Source organism: Orycteropus afer, unplaced genomic scaffold, assembly GCF_000298275.1.
Source record: "Orycteropus afer afer isolate SDZICR_OR568_19922 unplaced genomic scaffold, OryAfe1.0 scaffold00772, whole genome shotgun sequence".
NCBI lineage: Eukaryota > Metazoa > Chordata > Mammalia > Tubulidentata > Orycteropodidae > Orycteropus > Orycteropus afer.
The window spans coordinates 780,461-798,360 of NW_006922359.1; the positions used below are offsets into that span (position 1 = coordinate 780,461).

The 17,900-nt window shown below is 51.9% G+C and overlaps 2 protein-coding genes across 2 annotated transcripts in view; both read left to right on the forward strand.

Moving 5' to 3' along the window:
* Positions 1–7,360: 7,360 nt before the first annotated feature.
* Positions 7,361–10,233, forward strand: EPHX3 (epoxide hydrolase 3). Its single transcript, XM_007957668.2, has 7 exons — positions 7,361–7,603; positions 7,713–7,798; positions 8,219–8,376; positions 8,514–8,642; positions 9,585–9,688; positions 9,775–9,911; positions 10,008–10,233. The coding sequence occupies exons 1-7, from the start codon at positions 7,361–7,363 to the stop codon at positions 10,231–10,233; spliced, it is 1,083 nt and encodes a 360-aa protein (XP_007955859.1).
* A 1,126-nt stretch (positions 10,234–11,359) lies between these two features.
* NOTCH3 (notch receptor 3) overlaps positions 11,360–17,900 on the forward strand; it is a 92,648-nt gene continuing 86,107 nt past the window's right edge. Inside the window, exon 1 of the mRNA XM_007957670.2 lies at positions 11,360–11,415. Coding sequence (XP_007955861.2) covers positions 11,360–11,415 — 56 coding nt within the window. The remainder of the gene's footprint in view (positions 11,416–17,900) is intronic.

The following is a 17,900-nucleotide window of genomic DNA, read 5'->3' on the forward strand; positions in this document are numbered from 1 at the left end:
TTTTTTTTTTTTAATTTTACACTTGGAGCCCTCAGCGAATTTTGTGTGCCATGAGAACCCACCCTACACCACAACACTGGTGCCGCAGTGTTGGCCAAACTCTGGAGTCCCCATCTGGTCTGACTTTAATATGGTGAATATGCATCTGGCCTGTACTGATCATGGAATAAACACATCTCTCTTTTTTAATGCTGGCGTCTCCCGGACGTTTCTTTGTGGACCACATGTTGCCTGGGCTGGGCCCCGGGCTCCAGACTACCTCTGTCCCCCAGCATCTCCAGTAGGAGTGCCACTTGGGGGCTCAGAGTGGCTACCACCCCCACAGAATCTGTGACAGGAAGCCAGGGCTGGGCCCAGGCAGGTAGATCCCAGCCAGACCCCAGACAGTGTTCTCCCCTGTGCCTGCCTCCATCTTTATCCCCCATTCACCGCCCCGAACTCCTTTTCATTTAAGCTCAGGGTTAATCAGATACTCTTAGATGCCCCCAAAACTCAGCCCGCCTGTCTGCTGTCCCCCCACCCCCCCAATGCACATACACACACCCCTGCTCCAGAGTCCACAGGTCACCTGCCAGCCCCACCTTTGGGCCTACAAGTATGCCTTCCCTACCCACAAGGGATACAGATACAAGTACAGTCATTTATCCATGTACAAACTGACTTGAGGAGAACGTTTCTCACACTGTTCATTCACCCACCAGACCTCATGGGTGAGGGTGTGGTTGAGGGTTCTGGCCCAGCCCACCCCCATCCTTACTGTCCCAGTCATTCTCCCCTCGTCCTCTGACCCCTCGTATCCTACTGTGCTGGTTCAAGTGTGACTTAGGTCTTGCTTCTTTGGGGTTCTTTCTATCATCTCACTCTACTTTTGTGTACCTTGTTTTGTTCCAAAGTGTCCCCTGGCCAGATCCAGCAGTAAAGATGGTTCCATCTGTTCCTTTCTCCATAGGTTTCCCTCTGCCACAGCCCTCTCCACACCCACCGGTGGGTGTCTCTAACTGGCTGTAATTAGAACTGGGACCTACTACTTAATTTCTCTGGCCGTTACCCAGTCCCTTTTGCAGCACTAGAAATCGTAGTCCTGTACAAAAGAGAACAAGGTGTGTACAAGCCCCTACTATACTGACTCTGCACAGATCGCTTGGCCAATGATCATGTCCGTGAACCTGAGACTTGTGTTAAACACTTTAGACATTTGTAGAAGGGGATCTTAGACTTCTCACTTATATACGAAAGGTTCTTCTTTTTCTTTTCTTTCCTTTTGTGCAGTTCTCATTGCAAAAATAAACATTTGTACTGAATATAAAGTTACCTTCCTATGGCTTCTGCTTTTTTATTTGAAGGTAGAGCTGGGAGGGTAGGGCAGGGTGGCAGGCCAGGATTGTGTAGCAGAGTAAGAAGGAGGGGTTCACCGACATACACCAGCCATGCAACCAGATGACTCGGGGGGACCCCAGGATCATCAAGTGGACACTATACCCAGAAGGCAGGAACCCAAGCATACATGTGCACCAGTGTTGGTTGCAGCAATCTAAATGCCCATCAGCAGGTGAATGGTTAAATAAAATGTGGTAGATATGTGTATCATTGGACACTGCTAGTCCCTAAAGAGAAGTGAAGTCCTGGTACATGCTGCAACATGGATGAGTCTTGAAAACCACGCTGAGTGAAATAAACCAGACACAGGAAATACTGTATGATTTCACTTACGCAAAGTACCTCAGTAGGCAAGGACATAAAGGCTTTAGTCTTTCTCCCATGGAGCAGATGGTGGGTTCAGAGGGGGGAGGGAGGGGAAAAGAGGAGGTCTTTGCTTAAGGGGGCACTGAATTTCCATTAGTGATGGTGGAGTTGCTCGGACAAAGGTAGTGGTGATGGTTGCACATGATGAATGAAATTACTAATGTCACTGAACTGTACAGGTAAAGATTGTTCCAGTTGGCAAATGTTGGGTTACATATGTTTTTACTGCATTTTTTTCCCCCAAAGTACGTAGATCTTTGACAAATCTGGGAAAAATAACTGATACACGGTAGCCCCTCAGTGGTGTAAATGGGTAACATGCGCAGCTGCTAACTGAAAGGTTGGAGGTTCGAGCTCACCCAGGAGCATCTCGGAGGAAAGCCTGGTGATCTCCTTCCCAAAAATCAGTCACTGAAAGCCCTGTGGGGCACAGGTCTGCTCTGACACACATGGGGTTGCCATGAGTCAGAGGTGACTCCATAGCAGGTACAAGACAGGCAGTGTAGCTGGACGGTATACCCAGAAGGCGCCAGGAACCCAGGCACACATGTATGTTCGACCCAGACGCATTGTTTACGGAGGCAGAAAAATGTACATTTAAAGCACTAAATTTTTTTGTGTGTGATGTGGGTGAATGTTTACAGAGTAAATTCACTTTCCATACAGCAGCTCACATACAGTTTGTCTCATGACATTGACTGCAATTTCCCAAAATACAACAGCACCCCTCCCACTTCCTCCCCCTAGTTACCTCTTCCCTGTGTCCTTCCCTCCCATGTACTCCTGCCCCCCCCCCAGCTGTCTCCCTGTGCACACATAGCCCTTCTATTCTCCCATGATTGTTCTCAAGGAGTGTATCCACCTGATGTAAATGTTCAGCTCATATGCCTGTCTTGTTTGGCTGGAAGCCACAGGTGTGGGTTCAATTCCAGACCTGAAGGGCAGCTAGGGGCCATAGTCTCAATGGTTCCACCAGGCTCTATTGGACCAGCAAACGTGGTCCCCTTCCCCCCGCAAAAAAATGATTTTGAGTTTTGTTCCACATTGTTCTCCCTCTCTATCCAAGATCTACATAGATCCCCTCTGAGAAGCACTACTTACTTTTAAGAAGCCACTTACAGACTTCAAAGTCCAAGGACAATGTAATGTTTACAGCCCTGATAATCTGAAAGTATGGGAAGGTGGAAGGAGAGGTGACAAGTGACAAAAACAGATGAGTGAAGTGTTAGAGAAAACCAATAGACAAGTTAAAAATGGTCCAGCATAGGTCAGTAGTGGTGATGTGGGCGAGATGGTACTGCAGCCAGAAGTCAGTGGGTCAGACCTCAAATTGGTCAGTTGAGAAGTAGCCACAAAAGCACGTTTAGAGAGACACATTTATGGTCAATTGATCTTTGACAAGTGTATACAGTGGGGATTACCCACCACCGTGGAGTTGATTATGACTCCTGGTGACCCTATAGAACATAGCAGAACTGCCCCATAGAGTTTCCAAGGCTGCAATCTTTACAGAAGCACAAAGCCTCATCTTTCTTCCATGGAGCAGGGAGCAGATGGTGGGTTCAGACCACTGGCCTTTTGGTTAGCAGCCAAATGCTTTAGCCACTGCACCACCAGGGTTCCTTCATTCAATGAGGAAAGAAGTGTGTTTTCAACAAATGGTCTGGGGCCATATAAAAGAAGCTGGACCCTTACCTCACACCATATGCAAAAATTAATTCAAAATGGAGCAAGGACTTAAACATGAGATCCAAAACTATAAAACTCTTGGAAGAAAATGGGTAATGCTTAAGAATCTAGTTTTCAACAATGGATTCTTAAGATGTGACGCCAAAAGCACCAGCAGCAAATGACAAAATAGACAACAAAATTACATTGTGCATCAAAAGAATTTATCAACAAAATGAGACCTGTGGATTGGAAGAAAAACTTTGAGAACCATATATCTGAGAAAGGTTTAATAGCCAGAATGTATAAAGAACTACAACCAAACAACGAAAAGATAAATGGCCCCAAAAATGAGCAAATGACTCCAACAAACATTTCACCAAATAGCCAGCAAGCAGTGAAAAGAAGTTCAACATTATCAGTCATTCAAAAAACCTCAACTCTCTGCCATCGAGTTGGACCTGACTCATAGCGACCCCTCCTTGGGTTTCCGAAGCTGTATCACTACGGAAGTAGATTGCCCAGTCTTCTTCCGAGGAGTGGCTGGTGGGTTTGAACCTCCAGCCTTCTGGTTAGCAGTCAGATGCCTTAGGCACTACGCTACCAGAGCTCCCATCAGTCATTTAGGAATGCAAATCAGAAACCACAGTGAGATACCACTTCACACCCACTAAAATGTCTGTAATTTTTTTAAAAAAGGGGGGCGGGAATAACATTGGTGAGGATGTGGAGAAATTCAAACCATTATCCATTGCTGGTGGGATTGTAAAATGGTGCAGCCGCTATGGAAAAGTTCAGCGGTTCCTCAAAAAAATAGGATTACCATATAATCTGTCCCAGTCCTAGGTCTGTACCCTAGAAACCATGGAAGCAAGAACATAAACCTGGGCGCCAACATTCATTGTGGCATTTTTCACAATGACTAGAAGGTGGAAACAACCTAAATGTCCATCAGTGGATTAAAGGATACAAAATGTGGTACATACTTACAGTGGAATATTACTCGGCCATAAAGAGAAATAAAAGTCCCAATGCATGCACACAATGGACTAGCCTTGAAAACATGATGCTGAGTAAGTCACATACAAAAGGTCAAATATTGTATGATTCCAATTATATGAAACAGACAAATGTATAGAGACCAAAGCTTGTTAGTGTTTACTAGGGGTGGGAAGGGGGGCTTTGGTAGCATAGTGCCTAAGGCACTTGACTGCTAACCAGTTTCTTCACTGCTGCTTCCATGGGTGTCAATCGTGGATCCAAGTAAAATGAAATCCCTGACAACTTCAACCTTTTCTCCATGTATCGGAAGAAAGGTTGGGCAATCTACTTCCGTAGTGATACCGCCTCAGAAACCCAAGGAGGGGTTGCTATGAGTCAGGTTTGACTTGAGGGCACATAACCACAACAGCAGCAGCAGCAAGGGTGGGAGGGAGAGGGTTAGGGGGCATCATTGCTTAATGGGCACTGAGTTGCTGTTAATGGTGGTAGAATAATTTGTAAAAGGTTAGTGGGTAAGCAACATGATGAATGTAAGCAATGTTATTTGTTGTTAAGTGCTATCCAGTCAGCTCCAACTCACAGCACTCTATACAATAGAGCGAAACACTGCCTGGTCCTGCACCACCCTCACAATTCTTGCTGTGCTCGGGCCCGTGGTTGCAACCACTATGTCAGTCCATCTCATTGAGGGGCTTCCCCTTTTCCACTGACCCTCTACTTTACCTAGCATGATATCCTCCAGGGCCTAGTCCATCCTGATAACATGACGAAAGTAGTTGAGACGAAGTCTGGCCATTCTCGCTTCTAAGGAGTATTCTGCCTGTACTTTCCCCTAGACAGGTTTCGTTGTTCTTTTCTGGCAGCCCATGGTATTTTCAGTATTCTTCACCCACACCACAATTCAAAGATACGAATTCTTCAGTCTTCCTTATTCATTGCCCAGTTTTCACATGTATGTGAGGCAATTGAAATATCATGGCTTGACATCTTTGTTCTAAACACTCTAAAGAGGCCCCCTGCAGCACATATCCCTAGTGACATCGGGTTTCTTCACTGCTGCCTCCATGGATCCAAGTAAAATGAAATTCCTGACAACTTCAGTCTTTTCTCCATGTATGGTGATGTTACTTACTGGTCCAGTTGTGAGGACTTTAGTTTTCTTTATGTTGAGGTATAATCCATACTCAAGGCTGTAGTCTTTGATTTCCATCAGTAAGTGCTTCAAGTCAGTCACTTAATTGTACATGTAAAAATTGTTGCACTCGCAAATGTTATATATTTTTTACCGTAATTATTAAGCAGGGGAGGACACATTTGGAAACACGTAGGTCACCATCAGAAGACGGCTAAAAGAGTTCCAAGTGGCTGCCAGGAAAGCGAGAGGACGTGGGCAGACATAAATCCTTGTGAACTGCTGTTTATCCAGCTGCGAGCCTTTGAGCAATGACTTAATCTCCAGTCTCAGGCTGTGATAATAGTACGTACACTTCATAGGGTTGCTCTGCGGTTTAAATGATAGGTGTACCCAGAATGCTCAGAGAATGTCATTCATTACCCCGAGGACCTTGAGGGTAGGTTGCAACAGAGGAGAGAAACCCGGCCTCCAAGTCCTAGCTGTAAGGATGGGGCTGGTACCTGGGACTCACCCGGCAGGCTCCCCCTGCCGGTCATATCCTCGCCCCCATTGGCTGCCAGGGGCACCGCCCCGCTCCCAGCACCTGCCGATTGGCTCCTGGGCCAGAACCTGTCGCGTGCCCATCAACTATATGCTACTGTCCAATTCCAGCCGCGCAAGGGAGGGACAGCAGGACAGCCAGGCCAACCAGGGCTGGGCGCGGGACCGAGGCCGCCGGAGGCGCCGTTGGAACCAGGGCTGCTGAAGGTGTGCGGAGGGTGCCCGGCTCTGAGGGTCGCGCGCTGCAGGGCGGGAAGCTCCCAAGGGGCGGTGTCCGGGCTTCCTGAGGTCTGTCGGGCTGCGGCGGCTGCCCGCCTGCCCTCTTGGCCTCAGCCATGGCTCTACCTGTCTCTGTCCTTCCGCTTCCGGGCCCCGCTCTACCGCCATCAGAGACTCCGGGCCCCTCCCCGTCCCCTTAGTTCCAACCCTCACCCCGCCTAAGCCACGAACCCAGCAACCCTCCTGGACCAGGTTGGGCCCACCTTTCTAAGCCCAGGCCTCGCCGTTCGCTTCAGGTTCCGCTCCTATCACCAAAATAAAAAAAAAATCAAACTCTCTGCCATCGAGTCGCTTCGGACTCAGGAACCCCCATTGAGTTTCCGAGGCTGTAAATCTTTCCGGAAGTAGATCGCCCAGTCTTCCTTCCGCGCAGCTGGTGGATTTGAACCACTGACCTTCCGGGTAGCAGTCAGGTCCCTTATCCACTACACTACCAGAGCTCCTTCATATCACCCAGGGTCCCCGTTCATCCAGGTCTTTAGAATCTCCTTCTGGTCTTTGGACCCCCCACCCACGCGCAGAGGGAGTCTAGCTAGGCCCCGCCCACCTCTCGGCACCGCCCACCGTTCTAGTCCCGCGCTGCCTTCTGGGCAGATCTAGCGCCACCACCTGCTACACGCCGGCCCACCTTCCCAAGCCCTGCCCACTGTCTACCTCCGCATTCCTCCCAGGCCCCTCCCCGGCCATAGCAGCCTGGCCCACTAGACACGCCCCCATCCGCAGACCCCGCCTCCGGCCCTCAAACCCTGCTCCAGTGCCCTAGCCCTGCTCGGAGTCCGGGTCGCGCCTAGGTGTGTACTTAGCACTTAGGTGAGTCGTGCGCACCGGCGGTTCCAGTCTGAGCCTCCCCCTCGTCCCGGTGCGTCCCGCACACCTCGCAGCACGGAGGGGCTCCAGAGCAAGGGCGCGGGGCTTTGCAGCCTGGACCCTGCCTCGCAGCTCGCGACCCAGAGCCCCGCCAGCGGGGTTGTCTTGGTCCCTGCACGCGGCAACATGCCCGAGCTAGTGGTGACAGCGCTCCTGGCGCCGTCGCGCCTCACGCTCAAGCTGCTACGCGCCTTGATGTGGAGCCTGGTATACTCCGCCGCGCTGTTGGCCGCGGCGGTGTACGGCTGCATCGCACTGACCCACGTGCTGTGCCGGCCGCGACGCGGCTGCTGCGGGCGCCCCCGGCGCGTAGCCCCCGCATGCTTGAAAGACCCCTCGCTAGGCGAGCACGCCTTCCTGACCCTCAAGGTGAGCGCGCGGAGGGCTGTCGGTTCGCGGGAGTCGAGGCGCCGGGGGTGCGGGATGGCCCCGGCAACCCAGGATTGGGGACGCAGGCTCACTCCGCGCCCTCCCGCAGAGCTCGGGCCTGCGCCTGCACTATGTCTCCGCGGGACGCGGCAACGGGCCCCTCATGCTGTTCCTGCACGGCTTCCCTGAAAACTGGTACATCTGGGGCCGAGAGCCCGGAGGGGAGAGGGCAGCACGGGGCCAAGGAGCTCGGGTGGGCGGAGGGTACAGAGCGAAGAGGGGTCTGGTGAGGCTCCTGAAGACTGGGGGCTGACCCGGGACGCACAGGGAAGGGGGCCCACGGAGGCAAGGGCTGGCTGCTTCGGGATGCACAGGATGGGGTCTGGGCCAAGACTCACAGGGACCGAAGGCCCTCAAAAGTGGGACAAAGGAGTGCGGAGATGAGGCCGCACTGCATCCGAGGTGCGTCCTTGGCCTGGGGTTCCTCTTCTTTCCTTCTGGGATCCAGCGCTGGAAGGTGGGGTTGCCAAAGTTTCCTGTTGGGCTGAGGGCGGAGTTGCAGCCCCAGAGGCCCTGACTCAACCTTCCTATCCGCCCGCCCGGCACACTTGGCAGGTTCTCCTGGCGCTACCAGCTCCGGGAGTTCCAGAGCCGCTTCCACGTCGTGGCTGTGGACCTGCGTGGCTACTGGCCCTCTGATGCCCCGCAGGACGTGGACTGCTATACCACTGACCTGCTGATGGCCGACATCCGGGATGTGATCATGGGTCTGGGTGCGTCGGGGGCAGCCCCATGGACCCGCGCCAGCCTGAGCCCCAATTCTGCGTACACCTCTCCCCTGCCCTTCCTGCCTGCTGTGTCCACCAGCCCTACCAGCTCCCACAATTAAACCAACTTCTCTGGCACCCAGGTTACTCCAAGTGCATCCTCGTGGGCCACGACTGGGGCGCACTCCTGGCCTGGAATTTCTCCATCTACTACCCAGCACTGGTGGAACGGATGGTGGTGGCCAGTGCCGCCCCCATGTCTGTGTACCAAGGTGCTTGGGGAGTCCGGCTGTGTAAAGGGAGTGGGTCTGTGCTTCTGTAGCCACCAGTCAGCACACAGGAGCTAGGGTTAGAGTGCTGACCCCAGAAGGTGGTGTTCCCTCATATGGTGCTTCCTATCTAAAATCAGTGACTGCCCATCAGAGTCACCCCCACTTTTCAAGCACTTACAGGTAACCATTGCTTTGATAAGGACCCTGAGCGCTTTAACCTACATATGCCTCCTGTGCTGATGAAAGCATTGGGGAAACTTGGGCACGGAGTTGTGCAATGGCTTTTTTCTGGCAGGAAGGACATAGATAGCTAAGTGTTCCAATAGCACGAGATGCATCTCTGGCTGCCTCATGTCCATCCCATCACCTGATTTTAATTCTCTTCCTCTCTGCCTCTGTTTCTCCCTGTCACCATCTTTCTCTCTCTTCTTTAAGTGTGTTTGTTTGACTCCTGTTATTTGTCAGTCTCCATCTCTCGGTCTCTGTCTCTCTTTCTAAGTATTTCTTCCACTCCATCTGTTTATCTTTGTCTCTATCTCCCTCCATCCCTGGTCTCCATCTCTGTCTGTTTCTTCTTGTTTCTTATCTCTCTCCCCCTCTAGACTCCAGCTACCCATGGGTGAGGATTTTTGTCTGTCTTGTTCCCTGCTGTGCACCTGAATAAATGTTTGTGGCGCAGCAGCGGAAGACCCCTGGAGTTGTGGGCATAGGGGCGCCTGCACTCCTGTTGCAGACGGAGGCCCGATATTCCATGGGTACCACTCGGCTGGAGGAACACGAGGGTCTGGGCTGGGGAGGGGGGCGCTGAGTGTCTCCACAGGCTCAGGCAGCAACGGCACTCCTGTCAGTATGTCAGTATCCCTGGCCTGGATGTGTATGGGCTACAGGGGTGTGAGGCTGGCCCAGGCCCAGACCTCACATCTGCCTTCTCTCTCCTACCAGACTACGCCTTGCGCCACATCAGCCAGTTATTCCGTTCTCACTATGTGTTCCTGTTCCAGCTTCCCTGGCTGCCTGAAAAGTTGCTGTCCATGTCTGACTTCCAGGTGCCGTGGGGTAAAGACCTGGGGATGGGTTAGTCAGCTGGGTCTGGATGGACAGGGCACTGAAGCCAGTTTTGCTGTATGCCCAGATCCTGAAGACCACCTTCACTCACCGCAAGACGGGCATGCCACACTCTACCCCCAGTGAGCTTGAGGCCTTCCTCTACAGCTTCACACAGCCTGGTGGCCTCGTTGGGCCCCTCAATTATTACCGCAACATCTTCAGGTGAGATCTGACCCAGGGCAGAGGTTAAGGAGATTTGCAGGAGGTGATGGGGAGATAGCCATCCTCTGCCTAACTGTCTGTCTGTCTCGGCCGCAGGAACTTCCCCTTGGAGCCCCAGGAGCTGTCCACACGCACACTGCTGTTATGGGGGGAGAAGGATACCTACTTGGAGGCAGGGCTGGTGGGCGCCATTGGCAGCCGCTTTGTGCCAGGCCGGCTGGAGGCTCACATCCTGCCAGGTGTGGGGCACTGGGTCCCGCAGAGCAACCCCGAGGAGATGCACCAGTATATGTGGGCCTTCCTGCAAGACCTGCTGGACTAGTGGCCCTCGCTCACCTCTCTCACTGGCCTGCCTAGTCACATAGCATGTGGACACTTGGGAGCACACACTTGCAGTGTGCATGTGCCTGGGAATCCATACAACGTACATGCACGTGAATACTCAGGATCACACACCTGCTGCATGTGTGTACCAGGAGTCCACACAACATGTATGCATATGGCTACTCAGAAACACACCCCCGCTGTGTGCATGTATACACCCGGAAGTCCATACAACATATGCACATAGACACTCAAGGACACACACCTGTGGCCTGTGTGTGTGTGTGTGTGTGTGTGTGTACACACCTGGGAGTCCACCCAACATAGATGCATGTGTGGACCCCTGGATCACACACAGGCCTGGGACTCCTGGGTCACACAGAAGTTCATCCATTCAGGTACACCAGCCTGTATGCTCACCCCTCAGCAAGTGTGAGCAAGCACTCTGACCCTGGGAGTTGGGTACACCTCTCCTTCATGGAGCTGGATGCTGGGACTGGTATCCCACCTCACCTTTCTTGGGCCCTTATCCTTCTTCTTGCCAAAGTCTGACATTCCCCCACCTCCGCTCTGGTTACACAAGCCATGAACTGGCACCTTCCTGTTCTTGGTTTCCATTCCAGTCTGGGTCTTCAGCTGAACGCTGTGCTGTCCAGCACACTAACTGCTAGCCACATCGGGCTACTTCAGTTTCTATATAAATTCATTGAAATGAAATACAATTAAAAATTCAGTTCTGCAGGCTCATCAGCCGTATTTTAAGTGCTCAACAGTCATATTTCCATCCGTCTAGGAAGTTATATTGGACAACACTGAAGACGGTATACCTGGCTCACGGGCGGGCCCTCCCTGCCTGGCTGTGGACCATCTCTTCCTCATCCCGAGAGGACCCTCACAGGCAGGGGCCAGATGTCTAGACTCTTCTCTGGCTGCCCAGGGACCCCCTCCCCGTTGTCACAGCTTCAGGTGTTGGGAGGTCAAGTTCTCTCACCCCAGCCTGGGCCAGGCTGCCTTGGGTCCTTGGGAAAGCAGCTCTCAGCTGTGGGATTCCAGACTCAGTAGAGGAAAGGAGCCACACCCTAACTGGCCATCGGAGTCTGAGAAGAATCTCCATATAAGCCAACATGTCTGCTGACTTTTCTCAGGGGGCCTCTGGCTACAGCCTCCACACAAAAAGCAGGTGAGGGGACAGTCAGGCCTGGGCCACCTGGCCCCAGCCTGCTCCGAGCACCAGCTTCTGTCTCCTGGACTTTGGGGACAGCACGTCCCTGCGTGGCACAAATGGTGGTGCCTGACTATCAACCTAAAGCTTAGCAGTTTGAATCCATCCAGCCGCACTGCTAGAGCAAGGCCTGGCAATCTGTTTCTGGAAAAATCACGGCCGAGAGAATCCTACAGAGCAGTTCTACTCTAACAGAGGGGCATGGGGGTCCACTCCAGAGCAAGGTTTTGTTGTTTATCACCTGCACACAGACAGTGTGGGGCTCTCTTGGGACCCAAGGGGTCTTAGGAATGTTGTTGTTAGGTGCCATCGAGTCAGCTCCCACTCAGTGACCCTGTGCACAGCAGAACAAAACACTGCCCAGTCCTGTGCCAGCCTCACAATCCTTGCTATACCCGAGCCCATCGTTGCAGCCACTGTGTCAATCCATGTTGTTGAGGGCCTTCCCCTTTTTCGCTGGCCCTCTACTTGATACCCTTCTCCAGGGAATGGTCCCTTCTGACAACATGACCAAAGTAAGTGAGACCACGTCTGGCAATTCTCCCTTACAAGGAGCATTCCGGCTGCACTTCCAGGACAGATTTGTTAATTCTTGTGGCAGCCCATAGCACTTTCAGTATTCTTCACCAACACCACAACTCAAAAGCATCAACTCTTCTTCGGTCTTCCTTATTCATTGTGCAGCTTTCACATGTATATGAGGCGATTGAAAACACCATGGCTTGGGTTAGGTGCACCTTGGTCTTCAAAGAGACGACTTTGCTCTTCAGCACTTGAAAGAGGTCTTTTGCAGCAGATTTGCCCAGTGCAATATGTCGTCTGATTTCTTGGCTGCTGCTTCTTAGGAATACATTCTCCTGTTTTGGGGATAGGTTTGCCTAGCCCAAGCCTGCCTGCTGGTCACCAACATCTGCCACACAACACACACCCTCATCCATCACCAACACAGTATTCTTTTGTGAAACATGTACCAAGTACTCTAGACCCTGGGGTACAGTGAAAGCAAGATGAATCTGTTCAGGGATTACAGAGGAGAGGAGTATGGATGTGGCAGGGTCAGGGAAGGCCTCCGTGGGAAACCAGAGCGTGGAGGCACTTTTCAGGTGGCAGGGACAAGTCTGGGCCTTTGGAGTAACCGGGCAGGGAAGAGGAGCTGGGTAGGGTGGGCAGGGGGCACGTGGGAGGAGAGGCGGCCCCTGCCAGACCGCCAGGGCCCCAAGGATTTGGATCTGAGTCTCAAGGGGCGGCTTTTCAGCAGGGAAGGGACATGGTTTGCATTTTGAAGAGCTCCCTGTGGCGGCTGGACAGCCCCACGCAAGAGAGCGAGCAGGAGGCAGGCAGGGGCTCCAGGTCCTCCCCACCCCTGCTCCCAAACCAGGGTGGGCGCAGTGTCCCGGGGGGGAGGAGTCGGGGGGCAGGACGAAGGTGGACCCCCATCCTGGGGTACAGGTCTGGGGGAGGAGACCCTCAGGCAGCAGAGGGACGGCGTCTCGGGGCTGTGGGGCTGCGCACCGTTGCCAGGGGGATCAGGGAAGGGTTGATGGCGGACCGGAACTGGTAACGGTTGTCTAGGGGACCGGAGAGGCCCGGAGGAAGGCTGACTGGAGGCCTCGGGCAGTTGCCGGGGCGACCGGCTCCGCTGACTGTTGCCAGCGGCAACGGGAAGGCGCCGCGGCCGCCGCCACGGCAGCCGCGGGCAGAATGGGTGGGGAGGCTTAGGAAGGAAACGATCGCGTTGATTGGGCAGAGGCCTGGTGAGTGAGCTAATAGGAGTCCCACTTCCTCCAGCCTGAGCCAATACGGGCGCGTCTTTCTGGCAGCCTAGGGGCTCAGCGTGCCCATAACCTCAGTACTAAGGGATTGCAGGGGGTCGGCCCAGGTTGGCACTCCTCCTAGCCTCCCAAGCTTGGCTTCTCCTCTCAGCTCTGAGGCTCCTCCTCCAGACCACCTCCCATCATTTACTCATTCATTATTCTTCCCTCATTCATTTACTCACTCATTCATTCACTCCTCACTCATTTGCTCATTCATTCATTAATTTACTCATTCATTCACTGACTCATTCATTCACTTTGCTCATTTGCTCACTCAACCTTTCATTCATTCACTCACTCATTCATTCATGCATTTTTTCATTCCCTCGCTTGTCCCTGCCACCTGTTCTGTTCCCATCTGGTCCCGCACCAGAGGAAAGGTGGAAGAGACAGAGCACAGGCCACAGGGCACAGACTCCCAGCCCCATGAGGTCAGCCTAGGGTGGAATGAGTAACTGGGAGGAAGGGGAAGCAGTTACCTGGGGGGAAAGAGGAAGACTGCCTGGAGGAGGCAGTTTTGGAGCTGAACTTGCAAGAAAGGGCTCCAATTCATGGAAACCCCCCATGCAAAGGGTGGTTTAGCAAAGTCTTGGATGAGAATAAGGCAGATGTGGGATTATAAAGGGTTTGCATTTGTTCCCTGGTATGGTGGGGAATCAGGGAGAAGGGTCAGTAGGGGAGGACCTGTGTGTCTAGAACACCACTGTGGGGAGGGCTGGTGAGAGGGTGTGGCCAGAGGAGGCAGACTAAAGGGGTGGGAGGCTAGAAGGAGGCCTGTCTTGGTCAAGACACCAGGCAGTGAGGCCACAGTCTAGGGTCTGGATGTTTGGGGAAGTGGCAGAGATAAGTTTGGGGTCTGATCAGTCAGAAGGGCCTAGGAAATGCCCTGAAGTGGGGACTGGACCTCTAGGACAGAGGCCTGGAAGCATCTCATAAGTTGAAAACAAACACCAGAGCGACCACGGGGGTATTGTGTGCCATTGAGTTGATTCTGACTCGTGGTGAACCTATAGGATAGTGTAGGACAGTCCCATAGGGTTTCCTAGGCTGCAGTCCTTGTGGGAGCAGATTGCCGGGGCTTTTCTCACGTAGTGGGTTCAAACCTCTAACCTTTCAACTAGCAGCTGAGTGCATAATCATTGTGCCACCAGGGCCCTGTGACCACCATGTGACTTAGCAATCCCACTCCTAGGTATCTGCCCAGAAAAAGTGAAGGCAGGAACCCAAACAGAAACCTGAGTATCACTGCTCATTGCAGCACTTTGCACAATAGTCAAAATCTGGAAACAACCCAATGGCCATAAACACAATGTGGTCCATCCACACAATGATACATTATCCTGCCACAGAAGGAAGGAAGTCCTGACACATGCCACAACATGGATGAACCTTGAAAACATCATACTGAGTGAAATAAGTCAGTCACAAAAGAACAAACACTGTATGATCAGCAAATATATAGAAACTATGTATTTCTCCAAGAAGGCACTCTGGTGGGCATGATGCCTAAGACATTTGGCTGCTAATGAGGTCAGCAGTTCAAATCCATCAGCCCCTCCATGGAAGGAAGATGGGGCAATCTACTTCCGTGAAGATTTACAGTCTCAGAAACCCAGTGGGGGTCGCTGTGAGTTGGAATCGACTGGATGGCAGTGAATTTGGTTTTTGGTTTGGTTGTAAAGAAACCAGAGATTTTTAATGTTTACCAGGATGAGAGGGAGGGAGGAAAGGGAGAGTTATTTTGCTTAAAAAAAAAAATTGAAAACAAAACTAAACTAAAAAAACAGTTGCTATCAAGTTGGTTCTGACTCATGTGCCCTGACATGTGCAGAATAGAACTGCTCCATATGGTTTTCAAGGCTGTGACCTTTCTTTGAGTTGCCGCTGAGTGGGTTCACACCACCAACTTTCTGGTTCCTAGTTGAGTGTGTAACCACTGGCACCACCCAAACACTCTGGAGTTTTTTCTTAGAAGGCACTGAGTTTCTGTTCACAGTGGTGGAATGATTTGGAAAAGGATATCGAGAATGGGTGCACCTGGCAGATGTGACCAATGTCACTGAATTGCACAGGTAGAGATTGCTGAGACAGGACATGTTTTGTTATGTATATTTCAACACAATAAAAAAAAATGTAAAACAGTGGCAGAGTGAGCATCAGTTGGGGGGTAGGACTGAAGCCGGGAGGCAGGGGGAAGTCTCCCCAGAACAGAGGGGAGAACAAGACTCAAGACTGAGCCCTGGGTCCCCAGACACTTCAGGGACAGGCGGAGAGGCTGGAGAAGGGGTAGGAGAAGCAAGTGAGCATGGCCCAGCAGCAGAGGCGGAGGAGGAGTTTCTAGGAGAAGGTGCAGTCAGTGGAGTCAAAGCTGCTGAGAGACCAAGTCAGAGGAAGAGTGAGCTCTGCAGATCCTGGGACCTGGGACCAGAGGGTGTGGATGCTGTGAGTGTCATTAAGTGGGCATGGAGAGGGGAAGGGGGACCACCAGTCAGGAACCTCGTGGGGTGGGGCAGAAGTGGTACAATCAAAAAGGGTGATGGGGGAAGGTTTGCTACAAGAGTGCAAATAGTTAATGTGTTCAGCTGCTAACCGAAAGGCTGAGGTTCAAGACCACTCAGGTACCTGGGAAGAAAGGCCTGGCTATTCCAAAAAAAATCAGCCTGGAAAACCCTATGCTTTTTTACAATAATAATGATAAAATATGACCAACCCTAATAAATGTTGTTGTTGTTAGGTGCCGTCGAGTCAGCTCTGATTCATAGCGACCCCGTGTCCAACAGAACGAACACTGCCCGGTCCTGTGCCAGCCTCACGATCACTGCGATGCTTGAGCCCATCGTTGCAGCCACTCTAGCACTCCATCTTGTTGAGCATGCTCCTCCTTTTCACTGACCCTCCACTTTACCGAGCATAATATCCTCCTCCAGGGAAAGCTCCCCTCTGACAACATGACCAAAGAAGGTGAGACCAAGTCTGGCCTTTCTCGCTTCCAAGGAGCATTCTGGCTGCACTTCTTCACCATTATAAATGTTGTTGTTGTTATGTGCTGTTGAGTCAGACCTGACTCATAGCGACTCCTCCTTGGGTTGCTGAGGCGGTATCACTACAGAAGTAGATTGCCCCATCTTCATTCCGAGGAGTGGCTGGTGGGTTTGAACCGCCAGCCTTCTGGTTAGCAGTCAAGTGCCTTAGGTACTATGCTACCAGAGCTCCTACCGTAATAAATAGGAATAAATAAAATGTATGAAAACAATAGCACAAAAAAAGCAAAGCAAAGCTCAAGGAGCACAGTTCTGCTCAGACATAGGTAGGGTCACCATGGGTCGTAGCAGCTACGGCAGCTGGTGGTGGTGCTGGGTGCCACAGGACCGTGTATATACTGTGGGTGGCCAGCATTGGGGAAACCAGAGAGAGATGGTACCACCCCCTGGGACAAGCAACCTTAGTGAGCAGTCACCACCCCTGTGTGCCTCTGGGGAGTCCCTGGTGGTGTGAATGTTGAACATGGTTGGTTATCAACTGAAAGGTTGAAGGTTCAGAAGGTGCCTCAAAAGAAAGGCTGGGCAATCTACTTCCCTGTGCTGGTCGTGTTTGTGTGTCAACTTGGCTGGGCCTGGATGAGTGGCTGGGCACCTGTATGTAGTATTTCCCATGATTAGACTGGTAATCAACTCCATGGTGGACTCTATGGTGAGCAGCTGAGTAGCTAGCTGCCTTTGGGATGTGGTCTGCTTCCTGTATATAAGCAGCAGCTTTGGGAATGGTCTCTAGCCTATGGCACACTTGGACCCTGCATGTAGTCGTGTTGTTGTTCAGCAGCCTGCCATGCTCTGCTGACCTTGGGACTTACAATGGACTTAAATTAGTGGCCTGCCATGTGGTTTGGTAACATCAGGACTATGCCATTTTATTTGTTGACCTTGGGCTTGTTAGCCTCAGCAGCCAGCAGCTGTCTGAGTGAAGAGATGCCTCTAGCTCCAGTGGGCCAGGAGCAAGAGGCAGAGCCTGCAGCCCAAGGTCGAGGGGCTTTCACCCAGCCCCTAGAGCCTGGCACTTTGAACTTGGACTTCTAGCCTTCCAAACTGTAAGACAATAAACTCCTGTTTATTAAGGCCATCCCATTTGTGGTATATTCCTGTCAGAGTGGCACTGTTGTTGTTGTTGTTATGTGCCATAGAGTCAGACCTGACTCATAGCAACCCCTCCTTGGGTTTCCAGGGCAGTATCTCTAACGAAGTAGATTGTCCAACCTTCCTTCTGAGGAGTGGCTGGTAGGTTTGGACTGCCAATGGCACTAGGTAACCAAAACATTCCCAAAAAATCAGCCAATGAAAACCCTGTGGAGCCAAAATGATCTACACATTCAGTGCAATCCCAATCCAGATCCCATCAACATTCTTTAAGAATATGGAAAAACCAATCTCTAATTTTATATGGAAAGGAAAGAGATCTCAGATAAACAAAGCACTATTGAAGAATAAGGAGCTCTGGTAGCATAGTGGCTAAAGCACTTGACTGCTAAGCAGAAGGCTGGAGGTTCAAACCCACCAGCCACTCCTCGGAAGGAAGGTTGGGCAATCCTACTTCCGTAGTGATACCTTCGGAAACCCAAGGAGGGGTCGCTGAGTC